Below are 16,761 nucleotides of genomic sequence, written 5' to 3'. Positions count from 1 at the left end.
GAGAAAGCCATCACTCCAGAAGAACCCGGAGACAGTAGGGCATTTGAAAAACCAAGGACAAACTGTTACGTCCCCCAGAAATATAACAGACTGCCTTGCATCCTCAATAGCTGATAAATCATCCACTGCACACTACATGCCAGAATTCCATAAAGTTGAAGTCAGGGAGGAGAGACATCCCAGTTATTTCAGATCAGAGAACAATGAAGACTACAACAAGCTGTTCTCACTTGAAGAACTGAGGGACTCACTGGACGAACCACATGACACAGCGTCAGGAGAAGATAAAATCCATTATCAGTTCCTCAAGCATCTTCCTGAACCCTTTTTGACAACCCCGCTAAATATCTATAACTGTGTATGGCAATCAGGCGCTTTCCCAAACAGTTGGAGGAAAGTCACTAATACCTAAACCAGGAAGAGATGGGTCTGACCCAGCTAACTATCGCCCAATAGCACTAACAAGCTGCATCTGCAAAACCATGAAAAACAATGATAAATAATAGGCTGGTCTGGTTCCTTGAAAGAAAAAAAATTAATCTCTAACTACCAGGTTTGATTCCTGGTCAGGCTGGAATCTTTTATCAGTAATGCATTTATTAGATGTGAATATCTTTTTGCTGCTGAGCTGTGAGCCCTTTTGCAGACTGTGCCAAGGAAAAATAGTGTTCTGTTCTCTTCAGCTGTTCAGCACTGCTGTACAGGGTGTTGGTTATGTTGGGCTTTAGTGGTAGTAGGTTCTGCCTAAGGTGGATTAGGAAGGGGCATTCCAAGAGGATATGGTTTACGGTTTCATAAGGGTTTCATGGGGGTTAGGGTTAGTGTCTAGGTGTCTACAAAAGGGGAGTTTTGTGGGATTTATTTTGTTAAGATGTTAAGGTGTGTGTCCTGTTTCTTAGTTGGAAGATTGTAGATAGCTCTTTGCGGGGGAGGAAGTTGACACTGTCCAGTTTGTTTGGCATAGTCATTTCTAAGGCCTATGATACAACCTAGAAACATGGCATTCTATGGGACCTGAAGCTTATGGACTTTAGAAAGAAAATTACAATTATGTTTAAATAAAATTCAAAATTGGGCAAACAATAATGGCTTTAAATTTTCAGACTCCAAAATTGTTGGCATGCATTTTTGTAATTTAAGGGGAATCCATCCAGACCCTAATTTATTTTTGGATGAAAAGAAGAGCCCTGTTGTTAAAACTACTGAATTTTTAGGCCTTACCCTAGATTCAAAATGTAATTTTCTCCCCCATATTAAAGAAGTGAAGAAGAAATGTCACAAGTCATTAAACATACTCAGAGTACTATGAAATACGGACTGGGGAGCTGACAGAAATACCTTGCTGCTGCTATATCGGAGTCTGATCCGATCCAAGTTAGACGATAGATCCATAATATATGGAGCAGCTAAGAAATCGTATCTAAAAATACTGGAGCCCATATAAAATGCTGCCCTGCGTTTCTGTCTCTGCGCATTTCTTACATCACCAATCCCAAGTCTCCACATGGACAGCAGAATGAAAAAGTTTGCAATGTAGTATATAGTCAAGCTAAAATCAAACCCTACGAACCCTGCTTTCGACTTCATATTTAACCCTACAGATGTAGAACTATACAATCGAAGGCCTAACATCATACAGCTGTTGGACCTTTGAATGAGAGTATCCATCAAAATTTAACTTCACCCATTGACCAAGTCTCTAATGTAAAACAGAACCCTCCTTGGTTGATGAATAAACCTAAATTAAATTTATCCCTTCTTAATGTTAAAAAAAAAATACAGACCCAAACACACAAGTCCACTTGAGGGAACTACAGGAGAGCTACGGAGATTGTGGCACCATTTACACTGATGGATCCAAGGTGAATGAAAGGTCTCATATGCCTGCTCTTATCAGAACAAAACTATCTCCCGTAGACTTCCCAGTGGATTTTCCATCTTTACGGCCGAGTTACTTGCAATCTCACTTGCACATATGGCTGTAAAAGTATCAGACAGGAGAAAATTCATCATATGCTCTGAGTCCAAATCTGCATTGCAAGCTTTGGGGCGTTCATCCATTCCATTGGTACAAAAAAGCCTAAAGCTTTTAGGCAAAATAACATCTGACCATAGGGATGTTACCTTCATCTGGATCCCTTCCCATGTGGGTATAGAGGGAAACGAAATGACAGACAGAGAAGCAAAGAGAGTCCTAAATCAAGCGGTGTCAGGAATCCAAATTCCCTGCTCGGACTGAGACAGTATTGCCTCTGCTACCTACCGAGAGTGGCAGGATCGGTGGGAGGCTGAGACCCATAAGAAGTTAAGACGGGTTGTGGCGGACGTCAGGTGGCGGTCCACATCTAAATGTCTGACAAGGCATGGAAGCATGACCATGTCCAGATTTAGGATTGGCTCCACCTACATCACACACTCCTTTGTGCTAAAGAGAGAAGAAATCTCATTGTGTGAGTACTGTGACTCTTATCTCACCATGGAATATATCCTCCTTGATTGCCACAGATACTGAGATATTAGACGGAAAAATTTTGGAGCAGTCAACTTAAAAACACTGTTTGGTTATGTTGACCCTGGGAAAATAATGGGCTTTATCTTTAGCTTTATTTTGTTGACTTCAAAAATTTGATTTGAGATAGGGCAAAGTAATTGTAATATATACATATTTACAACAGATTTTTTTTAAAGTACTGAGTACTGAGATCAGAAAACGGTATTAGCTTACTTGACTAGAAACACTAAATCAGGTTTCTCTTATATTTTAAGAATATGCAGAAAAAATGCAGATTGCAAATATGTAATTTGATTTCCTCGGAGATAAATAGTTTTTAAAATATATATTTTTAAGTTTTATTTCTTATTACCATATATTGTCATTGGAAATATGCCATTTTGGTTTTAAGGCTTAATACTAGACTATTTTCCTTTTTCTGTTGCTGTTTTGTCTTTCTTTCTAGCAGCTATCAGATCTAATATTAAAATTAATTTAAAATGATAGCATAAGAACAAAAAACTCTCTTTAAAAAAAAGTTATTGAAAAAAAGAAGAAACAACTTCATCAATTTATTTTTAACATTTTTTTTAGACCTTCATTTCTGTAAATGACACTTAAAAATTCATAAGTTGACAGCATAAGAACAAAAATCTCTTTAAAAAAAGTTATTGAAAGTTTAATATAGATTAGGGAGATAAATATGCTTAAAAATAACATGGTGGTCAGTAAAGGTTTCCGGACATCTAAACTATTACCCAGAAAACTATTAGATGAAAAGCACAAGCTCCATAAATTGTATCTGAACAACCCAAACTTTCAGTCCACTAAAGATGCATTCAGAAACATGCACAAAAATGTGCAAAAAATAGTTACGCCAAACGCAAGATACCTGGCTTAGCAAGAAAGTGGAAACAATACAGGAATTTGCTAACAAGCACGATATGAAGAACTTCTTCCATGCCATAAAGAGTTCTATGGACCCACAAAGACAGGCTCATCTCCTCTACTAAATGCTGATGGGATAATCTTATTGACAGATAAGGAAGAAATCCTAAAATGCTGGGCCGAGCACTTTGAAAAGGTTCTCAATACACCTTCCATTATAAATGAAGCCGCCATAGACATGCTTCAGCAAGTACCAATAAATGAAAAAAATGTATGACCCCCCTACGGTAAAGGAAACCAATCTTGCCATTCAACAGCTCGCAAGCGGAAAAGCCCCAGGAGCTGACTCCATTCCCGCAGAGGTCTACAAAAGGTGGATTAGCCGAAAGACTTCATGAGCTGTTCTTAATTATGTGGGACCAAGAGTCAATACCACAAGACTTTAAAGATGCCACAATTGTCCATGTATACAAGCGAAAAGAAAACCGTCAAATCTGCGACAACCACAGAGGGATATCTCTTCTCTCTATTGCTGGGAAAATCCTCGCACGCATCCTACTAAGTCGGCTCATGCAACACCTAGAACATGGTCTACTTCCAGAAAGCCAGTGCGACTTTAGAAAAGAGCGTGGAACCATTGACATGATCTTTGCGGCAAGGCAGCTCCAGGGAAAAAGCCAAGAACAAAATGCTGACCTCTTCTCAATTTGTTGACCTAACAAAAGCATTCGACACTGTTAGCAAAGAAGGTTGTCCACAAAAATTCATAACCATGGTGAGACTCATGTCCAGGAAAGTGGAGAACCATCAGAGCCCTTTGAAGTATCAAACAGGGTAAAACAAGGCTGTGTCCTAGCACCTACAGTGTTTAGTATCATGTTCTCTGCTATGCTGACAGATGCATTCACAAATAAAGAAACCAATGGGATAAATATAACATAAAGATTTGGTGGCCTATTCAATCCGAGTCGGCTCAAAGCAAAATAAAAAAAAAAATCAGCAATAATCAGGGACTTGCTATTTGCTGATGACTGTACCCTAAATGTCTGCTCTGAAAATGATCTGCAGAGCATCGTCAGTGACTTCTCAAGAGCATGCTCAGACTTTGGCCTTACCATTAACAGAAAAAAGACTGAAGTCTTATATTTGCCTGCTCCAGGTAAAGCTTACTCGGTTCCAAGCATCAAGATAAATGGACATGATATAAACGCAGTGGACAGATTCATCTATCTTGGCAGCACACTCTCCAGAAACGGAAAGATTGATAATGAAATTGACCTGTGTATCGCCAAGGCCAGTGCATTCTATGGCAGACTGTCTAAAAACGTCTGGAACAGCCGAGGTATCACTACAAATACAAAGCTAGGTATCTATCGAGCTGTCATCCTCCCTACATTGCTCTTTGCCTCAGAAACATTGACAGTGTACAGAAAACATGCAAAGAAACTGATCCACTTCCACATGACACATCTAAAAAAAATACTGAAAGTCAAATGGCAGGACAAAATACCAGATACTGAAATCCTTCGAAGAGCGGGTGAGCAGAGCATCCACACAATCCTGATGCAGTCCCAGCTGCGATGGACAGAACACGTCTCCAGAATGGAAGACGAGCGCATCCCTAAAGGACTCTTGTATGGCCAGCTAAGCGAATTAAAGTACTCACAAGGCGGTCAAAGAAAATGTTCAGGGACACCCTCAAAACTTCTCTGAAGGCTTTCAGCATAGACCTAACCACCTGGGAGACAGAGGCACATGACAGAGCATCATGGCGTCGCGCTGTGAAAACTAGCGCACAGGTTGCTGAGGAAAAGAGAACAAAGCTGGCAGAAGAAAAACGCCAGAGAAGAAAAGCAAGGCCAATGACACTTGCTCCAGCTGGAATAACCTGCCAAGTATGCAGCCAAACATTCTGGGCTCACATAGGTCTCACCAGCCACATGAGGAGGCACAAAACCCCAGTGCAAAGCCCTCATCCCCCTGGATGACAAAGTGGTTGGTCATCATCAAACCCCGATGGACGAACTATATTAAATTATATAAATTGTAATTATTTGAGCTATGAATGAACCTTATTTTTAATAACTTAGCTGTATAACATTTAGCTCTTGAAATATAAAGGGGAAGTAATCCTTGAGGAATTACGGGCACGACATGGCCTAAATTGTGCTGATGTGCCAAAGACCTAAAATATCAAATACCACAAGGGCTTACCACGAGGTCTTATTTCTTTCAGAGGCTATCTGATGCCAGCTACTTTCCTCTATGCCAGTGATGACAAAGTGGTGCTTGAGTTGATCTTTACTTCACTTTATGGGAGAGGGGGAGAGGGCAGCTCTGTTAGGCCATCCTCCTTTAAGCTCGCTAAAAAAGATTGCTTTTGGCATGTAGTCATCCGCAATGTGGGTTAAGTGTCAGACCCAGTGCTTGTATTCTGTCCACACCAGCCTCCTTCATAATAGAGTTTTTTGTATGGTAGTCCTTCCAGCTTATATGCTCCATTGTGGAGCAGAGGCATCTTTGATTGAAACATTCAAAGGTGCCTCAGATAACTTCTTTAGAGTAACCTATTTAAGAACCAAAAGCTTGGTGAGAACCCCTGCTTGGTAGACACTTACTTTTTTAGGGAGCTGGAGCGATTTATTCTACTTACCTTATAAACTTCTCTTGAAAGTGATGGGTCATTGGATACCATGCTTCCCAAATATGGGGGGTGTCCATTTACTGTGATTGTTGGGGCTGAGTAAGTTTTATTAGGTGCCTTGTGAAATTCGACTTCTGTTTTTCTGACGTTTATTGTAAAACCAAAGGAAGTGGCAGCGTATGCAAATTCTTTGACAGTGAGCTAGAGCTCATGTTCTGTGTACGCATAATCATGGGCATAGAGAAGCTCCGTTGTTCTTACAGAACCGGTCTCTGTTGGCTTACTGCAATAGCCTACTGCCCTGGCTGTTGTGTCTTGGAAAGTCTTTTTTAGCTGGCTTCTATTGGCCTCTGGATCTATTTCATGGGGCTTTCTGAGCTTTACCTCAGGCATGGCTCTAAATTAGCTCTGTGCATCCATCAACTTGTCACCATTAAGCTTCGTTATTTTTTTTCTTTGGAGCCTTGATAGAAATGGTGAGGCAATGTCATGTTGGTGAAGTAATACACACCAGAGTTATGCAGAGTGCTGATTGCAATACAAATCACCACCTTGAGTACTGATTGTTATACAAATCACCACCTTCTTCATGTCATTTTGTAAAGAGAATTGAAATAACGCATACTAGTAAGCTAAGAAATTAAAACTCTCATTTTATTCTGTCTTTGCACTTACCATTATAAATGGTTTTTAAGGACAGAACATTGTTATTTTATAAGGGATTAGTTTGCATTTACAAAAAATGAAAAATATATTTTCTTAAAATATTTAATGCAGAAATCATATAGAACAAAAAAACTCTTGAATTATATTTTTACAAAGCTTATATCAACTCAGTCTATCTGTCTTAACAAAAGTTTGTTCACATTTCTCCTACACCCAATCTTGAATCAAGCTGAAATTATGCGCAATTATTTCTTTTACCTGACAACACAAGAATAAATATTTAAAAAATTAAAATTAACAAATTAGTTTTAAAATTAAACAATTAGTTAATTAACTACCGTATTGCTAATAAATTACTTTTTTTGGTATCCGGTATCTCAAACAAGGGAAAGAAATAGTACTTGACTGAAGTGGTGGTATAAGCTGAATTAGACCCCTTTATATTTGGCTGCCATCTGAGGCTTAGTGAACACAAACATGAAATAGAAACAAGATAATTATACAATATTTCATGTTCATGGACTCTTCGCTAGTAGAGTGGTTACTGCATTGGCTTGAGAAGCCCGAGAAGGCTTAAGCCATGAGTTTAAATTCAGGTCATGCTTTTTTTTATTGTTAGTCTAGATCTATTACATATTTAATTACACGACTGATCCAAACTGATACAAGTACGCTTAATATATGCTTTGTTGTTTTGTTTTTTTAAAGTATTTTTTAATATTTTTCTTGTTTAAATTAGTAATTTTGACCAGCTGGGTGATTAAGCTAAAAATTAAAGTTGAAGCTTATGGTTTCCAAAGCAGTGATGGATAAGGGGGTACCCTTTTTTGCATTTTAGGTGCATCACTGTGACACCATTGATGATTGAAGTACAACTATTTATTTATTTGTTTCTATATTTGAATGTTTTTATTGTTTTAAGCAGCTAGATAAAAAATTGAAGTTTCTAAGCAGTAAGTTACATTTAGGCTCAGTTTTTAAGAAATGGGACATCATAATACTATTGGTAAAAGTTTTTTTAAATAAATAAGATTTTTTGTATACATCTGTATGCATTATAGCTATATAATATAGGCTATTATTTGCTGCAATATCTATTATATCACAAGATGTTGCGGGTGTTACAAAGGGTTACCAATTTTAAAAGTATAGCTTTATTTTCAATACAAGCAGAAATATATCTTTTTTTTTTAGTCTGTAAATACATTAATAGTTATTCCTTTATTAGTGATTCACAAATTTGTTTTCTTTAACCACAAATAGATCTAAAAGGCCTTTGTTTTTTGTGTGTGTTCAGCAATCTTTAAAAAATATAGTAGACATAATTGCCTTAAACAGGACCTTATCATTCATTGACTCTTTCTCTCCTAACCGACGATACCATCATTGATTTGACCTCATTAAATTAAATTAATATTTAATTTTAAAAACTTTTCTTTATGTTATATAGAAGGAGCATGCATTCCCCTTTAATCCTGTACCAAATAAAACATTTTCTGATCACAACAAACAAAGTTATTGAAGCTTAATCATAATACCGTAGTGAAATACTAATGAGCAAAATGAAGAATTCCATCTGAATGTGAAAAAATAATTACAGAGGGAAAGAGTTAAGGTGGATTACCTTAGCTTTAATTTTTGTCAAATTTCTAGCTATTTTTTAATTTTCCAGATAAACATAAACTGTATTTCTTTTTATAAGCTTTATTTCTATTAATTATATATACACATTTTTTTAAAACTCTTTTTATAGATACCGCTGAAATTTCAAAAGAAGAAATGAAAGAAATTTATCGAGAGTTACAGGCTATCAGTGACAAATTAAGAGTAATTCTTTTATTTTTACTATTATTTGTATTATTATATTATAATTATTATTATTATTAGAATGATAAAGAATAACAAAGCACCAAGAGAGAACCAAATCACAGGAGAACTAATTATATCTGGAGGAAGACCTACATTCCCAAATACACAGACTGATATTAAGAGTTTGGAAAGAAGTAATATCTTCAGAATTCGAAAAAGCATTTATAACACCAAAATGCATAAAAGGATCCAAACTAAAGTGTTGCAGTTACAGAGAAATCTCTCTCTCTTGAATGTAACGTACAAGATACTAACTAAGCCTATTACTAAGAGACCTGGAAAGTATGCAGAAGAAATCCTAGGTTACTACCAATGTAGTTTCAGACCTAATAGATCCATAATTGATCACATTTTCACCCTAAGCTAGAAATACTATGAATACATTGTACCAGTACACCAACTCTACGTAGACTATTAAATGGAAATATCTATATCAAATTTAAACACAGGATTTTGGAATACCCAACAAACTGACACCCTTTGCAAGCCTGTATCCAACATAACAAGGCAAGCCCTAACCTGGAACCACCAAGGAAAGAGGAAGAGGGGACAGCCCAGGAATACATGGCGCCGTGATTTTGGAAGCAGATGCCAAGCAGATGGGCAAGACGTGGTACAGTTGGCGAGACTCGCCCAGAACCGAGATGCCTGGAGGAAGCTGGTTGGTCCCCAGAAGGGACCACAGGCAGAGATGAGAGATGAACAAATTGACAAGTCTTATACATATGACATTATAAACTGAAAAAGTAAAGTAATAATACAGGGAGAACATTCATGGAAATTTAGGATTAAACAAGGACTAAGACAAGGAGGCTCTCTTTCATGCTTACTTTTCAATCTGACTCTAGAAAAAGTTATATGGAGTAAACAAATAAACACAAGGGGAACAATTACGAATTTTTTTCAGAAGAGAAAACATAGGTCCCTAACCAACAGCAATAATATACAGCCAACCTCTACAATATCTTGCATCTGCAAATGACATTGCTTTATTGGGTAAAGACACGTCGGACATTGCTAGAACTTTGGAAGAAGCATTTTGACCAGCAGGACTTGAAATAAATGACAACAAAACCAAGTATGTTATAATGACAAGAGAAAATCAGGTTGATGAACAATATATTAAAATTAATAAACTCAAGTTTGAAAATGTAGAAACATTAAAATATTTAGGAAGCATAAAACATTCCAACAATGACCTAATGTCAGAAGTAAAGGAACGACTAGCAACACAAGCTTTCTATAACACGCAATACTTAAAAGCTAACTTGTATATAAGAGGACAAAGAAAACCATTTACAAAACCATCATCAGACATATATGCAAGTGAAACCTGGATGCTGACAAAAAAACACAGAAAATCTGCTAAACACTTGGGAAAGAAAAATCCTTAGAAAAATTAATGGTGCCATACCTGTGAAAACTGGATGGAGAATTCGCACCAACCAAGAAGCTATATCAATACCCCCTCCATAGTGACGGAAATAGAAGGGAATAGATTACATTGGGTATTTCAACTTGAAAGAATGCCAGAGAACAGAGGAGCAGATTGTTCACCAGCAAAAACCAAAATGCAGGCGCCCAAAGGCAGACCACGAATATGGTGGCTTGATGACATAGTGGCAGATCTACAACAGCCAAAAGTCTGGGCACAAGATAGATCAAAATGGAGAGATGTGCTAAAGCATGAGGATGGATGGATTTGTTTGAACCCTCTTTTTCCAATAAACCCAGTAACAATTCTTCTTTCTCTGTCCAAGGGCTTGTCCTAAGACATTACATTAAACTGCGCTCCTCTTTGTTTGGCACTTTTGCAGTTCAAAAGTGCCTTACTTCTTTTCTGTTATTATGTCTGTCTCCTCTTTACCTCAGTCTGCCTTCTTTACTCATCAGTCTGTTTCCTTTTCTTAAAAACTTCCCTTTGTCTAGAGCATGGTCCATTTGCTGTGAACTGCATCAGATGTAAGGGGTATACGGGTATAAAGAGATCTTGACATTTGAGTATTTGCTTTCTGAGGATTGGTTACTGCAACACAGTGCTTTGGGTCTGAGTTCCTCTAGACTGAAGGCCCCCGCTTGGTCACCTGAATGTCATGCTGAGCTACCAGAATGGGTCACGACTTTTCTATCTTGGCGCATTTAGAACATCCCTGGTACCAAGTCTGCAGGTAGAAGCTGGAGAACTTCCCAAGGCCCTCAGAATGTTAAAGCTTGCAAGTGAAGCTAAAATTTAATCCCACAAAACCTTCTTTGACTCCATTTTCCACCTTATCAATTTCATACAGCTGTTAGGCCTTTGAATGAGAGAATTTATTCAAAATTGAACCCATTCCAAGTCTCAGAAATAGAAATTTGACAAAACCCTACTTGCCTTATGAACAAACTCAAAATAAATGTATCCCTTTTATCCCTTAACCTAACCCTAACACACTTTAAGCCCACTTTAGTGAACTGCAGGAGAGCTATGGAGATTTACACTGATTTTAATTCTTAAATTACAACTTCTGTAGCTTTTAATTTCCTTCTTATAGTTACAGAGTAGAGGAAAGAATCCTTGAAAAGTTATGGGCAGGACATGGCCTAAAGTGTGCTGATGTGCCAAAAATAAAATCAAACAGTTTGAGGGAACATCCCCAATATATGTTATGCAGAAAAATTCTCTGCCCTATTTTACAAGATTCTTGCTGTTTTTATACTTCAAACAAATACTAAATATATGGTTTAAGTAGTTTAAATATTGAGGGGCTTAGTGGTAAAGTGCTTGGAATCCTGGGTTAAAATCTTGTGGAAAACTGGAATTTTGAATTTCTAATGGGTACATGACTATAGTTAGGGAAGAGTAAGGCAGTTGATCATTGCTCTGGCCATATGAAGCCTTGTTAACTGTCAGCCAAAGAGACAGATGACCTTTACATCATCTGCCCTCTAGAGGCATGTTCTGGAAAGGGTACTTTACTTTTTACTGATTAACTATTGATTAGTAAATAAGTTTTAAAGTGCCAGATGTATGTTATACTGATTCCTAATAGAATGGCTTTGGGATATAAGATACAGCAAATAATATTTGTCATATGATTAAGTGCTACTAAATATTAATCATTTGATATACTGCTAGCACTATCTTTGGCTCACAAATAAAATTCTGACTTGACATTTAGCTACTCAACAAAAAAAAATTTATACTAATGTAAATTTTATTATGTGGGTACAAATTTACTAAAAAACAATATTATATGGCAACATTAATTATTCCTTTTATATAGGAAGAAAATAACATCCTTCATGAACGTGAAGCCAAGTTAAAAGAAAGGGAGCGAATGCTTACCATTTCCCAGGAAAGCTTACAGACAGTCACAGATCATCAAATGAGATCAAAAATAAGCGCATTAGAAGAGGTAAGTATTAATAAGCTTGTAAAGTGAATTTGGATTGATTCATTGAAATGGGGATTGATTCAGTGATGTGTGATAATGCTTCCCTCTAGAAAGAGAATGGTTACACATAGTTGAATTACTGATGTAGGTTTTTTCTATTTGAATCTGGTTAGAATCTGCATTGACAAGCTGATTTTTGGATCAGCAAACTTTCCCACAATTCATGCTTAAGAATGCATCTGTTTTAGGGCACTATTGGATAAGGTAGATTTCTTTCTCAGTCCTTTTGCTCTCAGCGAGGATCGTACCAGCATGAACTTCATGTTATCCTATCTTGGGCAGTTTCCTCCCTCATACTTTCATTGATGTCTGTAGTCTTGAGATTATACTTTTAGACATCTCTGTAGGTTAGTCTTAGGCGTCCCTTGGGTCTGACTCTCCAGGCAAGCTCATATGAAGGATGTCTTTGGGAATTCTTCCATCTGGCATGTGGGTAACATTTCCAAGCCAGCATAATCTTGTCTGTTGTCATTACAGCATAGACATTGTATGTATATGCCAATTTCAAAACTTCATGATTGGAATCACAATCTCTCCAGAGTATGCACATTATGAGTCACGAGCAGCACTTTTGAAAACAAATCTATACTTTTGATGCATGTGTTTTGATCACTACAATAAGGCAAAGTGCTAAAAACACAGGCTTTGTAGACTAGCATGTTGGTTGCTGTGTCAATTAGGCATCTTCCCAGACCAACTTATAGAGTTTTTGGCATGCTTGCAGAGATTTTTTTTTAATTCTTTTTGTCACCTCAATGTCTAAATTTAGGTTACTGGTGATAGACTTAGGATTGGCCACTCCTACATCACACACTCGTTTATAGTGAGAAGAGAGGAGCCCTCACTGTGACTCACTGTAGAACACATTCTACTCGGCTACCAGGACATTAGAAGAAAATATTTTTATTCAAACAACCTTAAAACACTTTGACAGCGTAGATCCTGTGAAAGTACTGGATTTTATCCCAGAAGTAGAACTGACTGATAATATTTAAAAGAGTACAGTACTGAGATAAAAAAAAACCTATTAGATGTAAAGCACAAGCTCCATAAACTGTATCTGAACAACCCAATTTCCCAGTCCACTAAAGATTCATTCACAAACATCTGCACAAATGTGCAAAAACAGTTACGCCAAATGCAAGATTCTGCTAAGCAAGAAAGTTGAAACAATACAGGAATTTGCTGACAAGCATGACATGAAGAACTTCCATGCCATAAACGAGGTCTATTGACAGATAAGGAAGAAATCCTGAAATGCTGGGCTGAGCACTTTGAAAAGGTTCTCAGTGCCCCTTCCATTATTCATTATAAATGAAGCGGCCATAGACATGCTACAGTAAGTCACCCCAACAACTGAAAAAAAGGATGACCCCCCCCCCCCCCCCCCTTTACACTAAAAGAAAACAATCTTGCCATTCAACAGCTCACAAGCGGAAAAGCCCAGGAGCTGACTCCATTCCCGCAGAGGTCTACAAAAAGGTGGATTAGCCCTGATTGAAAGACTTCATGAGCTGTTCTTAATTATGTGGGATCAAGAGTCAATACTACAAGACTTTAAAGATGCCACAATTGTCCATGTATACAAGCGAAAAGGAAACCGCCTAATCTGCGACAACCACAGAGGGATATCTCTTCTCTCTATTGCTGGGAAAATCCTCGCACGCATTCTTCTAAATCGGCTCATGCAACACCTAGAACATGGTCTACTTCCAGAAAGCCAGTGCGGCTTCAGAAAAGAGCGTGGAACCATTGACATGATCTATGCGGCTAGGCAGCTCCAGGGAAAATGCCAAGAACAAAATGCTGACCTCTTCTCAATATATGTAGACCTAATAAAAGCACTCGACACTTTTAGCAGAGGACTCTGGATGATCATGTCAAAGTATGGTTGCCCACAAAAATTAATATCCATGAGACTATTTCATGATGGCATGAAGGTTCGTGTCCAGGAAAGTGGAGAACCATCAGAGCCCTTCAAAGTATCAAACAGGGTAAAACAAGGCTGTGTCCTAGCACTCTTCAGTATTATGTTCTCTGCTATGCTGAAAGCTGCATTCACAAATAGAAATAACAGGATAAATATAACATAAAGATTTGATGGCAGCCTATTCAACCCAAAGCGGCTCAAAGCAAAATAAAAAATAATATCAGTAGTAATCAGGGACCTTCTATTTGCTTACAACTGTGCCCTAAATGTCTTCTCTGAAAATGATCTGCAGAGCATTGTCAGTGACTTCTCAAGAGCATGTTCAGACTTTGGCCTTACCATTAACACAAAAAAGACTGAAGTCTTATATTTGCCTGCTCTAGGTAAAGCCTACTCAGATCCAAGCATCAAGATAATGGACATGATATAAATGCAGTGGACAGATTCATCTATCTTGGCAGCACACTCTCCAGAAACGGAAAGATCGATAATGAAATTGGCCTGCATATCGCAAGGTTAGTACATCCTATAGCAGACTGTCTAAAAATGTCTGAAACAGACAAGGTATCACCACAAACACAAAGGTACGGGTCTATCGAGCTGTCATCCTCCCTACATTGCTCTGTGCATCAGAAACATGGACAGTGTACAGAAAACATGCAAAGAAACTGAACCACTTCCACATGACATGTCTAAGAAAAATACTGAATGTCAAATGGCAAGACAAAATACCAGATACTGAAGTCCTTCGAAGAGCGAGTCTGCAAAGCATCCACACAATCCTGATGCAGTCCCAGCTGCGATCGGCAGAACACGTTTGCAGAATGGAAGACCGCCGTATCCCTAAACGACTCTTGTATGGCCAAATTAAGGGAAGGAAAGTGCTCACAAGGTGGACAAAGAAAATGCTTCAGGGACACCCTCAAAGCTTCTCTGAAGGTGTTCAGCATAGACCTAACCACCTTGGAGACAGAGGCACATGACTGAGTATCATGGCGTTGCGCTGTGAAAACTAGCGCACAGGTTGCTGAGGTAAAGATAACAACGCTGGCAGAGGAAAAATAACCTCTTATCTTTTATGGAATCTTAAATAAAAAAGAAAATGGCTGTTCTAACTTTATAGTCATCTTGATCTAGATGTAGTATTTCACATTCAGGACAGAAACCTAAAAAATTATATATACTGTGGCATTATTAAAATACCTCGAAATAGCCTATGTTTATTAAAACCAATCATTGTTAATGAAGCTGCCTCTAGAATTTAGATCTAGACTCGATTATTTGTAAACTACCAAGTTCTGGAGTTGAAAGTGAGAATGGCAGAGGTTATAATGGAAGAAATGGTGGTTAATCTCTCTCTTGGCATGACAAAGGGAATCAAGCTAATGTGCCCTGACTCTAAAATTTCAGAAAGTAGGCAGATTTAAAGCTACCATTACTTATGAAAGACTAAATTCAAAGAATAAATCAGGAACATTGAAGGCTAAGTTTGTTTACAAATGAAAAGCTATTGCTTATGCAGAAAAAAAAAAGCATTTAATTCATGATTCCTTGCGCCCTCCTTCAACACATCTCTTGTTGTTGTTTTTTTTTAACTTCAAGCAACTGGTTTAAGTCTAAATTCACTTCAAGCATTAAGTCCCATTCTTTTGAATGAATTTTCTGTTGGTGCTATTATGAAATCAGGAATAAAACACGAGAGGCTTTATGATCATAAAATCATTGCCCAGTATAACTTTATGCTGTGTTAATTTTTTGGATTGCTGCATTTTGTGTATGTTACATGCTTGAATGATTTAGTCTTTCTTGAGTATATTTCTTTATTGTCACGATCTAAGATGGTGCTAAATGGATGTCATGTTGAAGATTATCTTGATCTATATTGCTCGTGGTTGCAGAGGATTTAGAAATCGCCAGTTGATAAGATGATTGTTTAGAAGTTGCTAGTTGATAAGATGATCATCTAGAAGTTGCCAGTTGATAAGAGGATCATCTAGAAGTTGCTAGTTGACAAGACGATCTAAGTATATTATTATATATTCAATGAAGAAACTTCTCTTCGTCTAAAACAAATACTTTAATTCAAAACTTGGAAAAGCTATTCACAAATAAATACAATGGTTAAATGTACTTGAATAGAAGAGAATATGTATATTTCTACTGAATAAATGATCTACACAATAATATAATTATGTCTTCTTCTTTTGAGTTCTAACACGAGACTCTAGTACATCTTTTCTCTAACACGTTCCGCACGAGACTGGCGCTAATATCTAGAGTCTTCCAGAGCTTTGGGCGTTGTGACTAAAATCTTTTTGCTGCTTGGTTAATCAATCTGACCAATAAATGCAGCTCAATGTACAATAATTAATATTTCTAACCAATCACATTCACTCCAAAACATAAATTTGTTGCATGATGAAATTCCCCAAGGTGGCTGAAATTCTGCTGGCAGACCTTGGGCTAAATATAGATACAGTGCACGTGACATTTATATTTAGGAAAATAGACATTTCCATTTTGCCATATAGGCATCTCTGCATTTCTGAAATTTAAGGAGAATCCATCCATACCCTGAATTATTTCTAGACAAAGAGAATTTTTTTGTTAAAACTTCTGAATTTTTAAATTTTCTCTCTCATAAAAGAAATAAATAAGAAATGTCACAGGGCATTAAACATATAGAAGTACTCAGCAACACAGAAAAGTTAAGGGCAGTACATGGCTTTAAAAGTGCTGATGTGCCCAAAATAAAATCTTATGGGTTTAGTGTCTATGTCACATGAAGCTACCCAATAAATTAACTGTTTAAAAACTCATTAAATGTTAGAGCTGTGAT

General features: G+C 37.3%; 1 protein-coding gene across 7 annotated transcripts in view; it reads left to right on the top strand.

The window, feature by feature from the left end:
• The window catches only part of LOC106068117 (coiled-coil domain-containing protein 138-like), a 75,274-nt gene that overhangs the window by 25,728 nt on the left and 32,785 nt on the right, over window positions 1–16,761 (top strand). For 5 of the 7 annotated variants that reach the window (XM_056038947.1, XM_056038951.1, XM_056038944.1 and 2 more), the window contains 2 exons: window positions 8,443–8,516; window positions 11,822–11,953. In XM_056038947.1, the coding sequence (XP_055894922.1) occupies window positions 8,443–8,516; window positions 11,822–11,953 (206 nt within the window). The remainder of the gene's footprint in view (window positions 1–8,442; window positions 8,517–11,821; window positions 11,954–16,761) is intronic. The other 2 variants (XM_056038950.1, XM_056038948.1) reach the window with 1 other exon arrangement.

This window comes from Biomphalaria glabrata, chromosome 8 (genome assembly GCF_947242115.1).
Source record: "Biomphalaria glabrata chromosome 8, xgBioGlab47.1, whole genome shotgun sequence".
Classification (NCBI taxonomy): domain Eukaryota; kingdom Metazoa; phylum Mollusca; class Gastropoda; family Planorbidae; genus Biomphalaria; species Biomphalaria glabrata.
The sequence above is the reverse complement of the archived record's forward strand: the minus strand, read 5'-3'. Positions and strand labels throughout refer to the sequence as shown.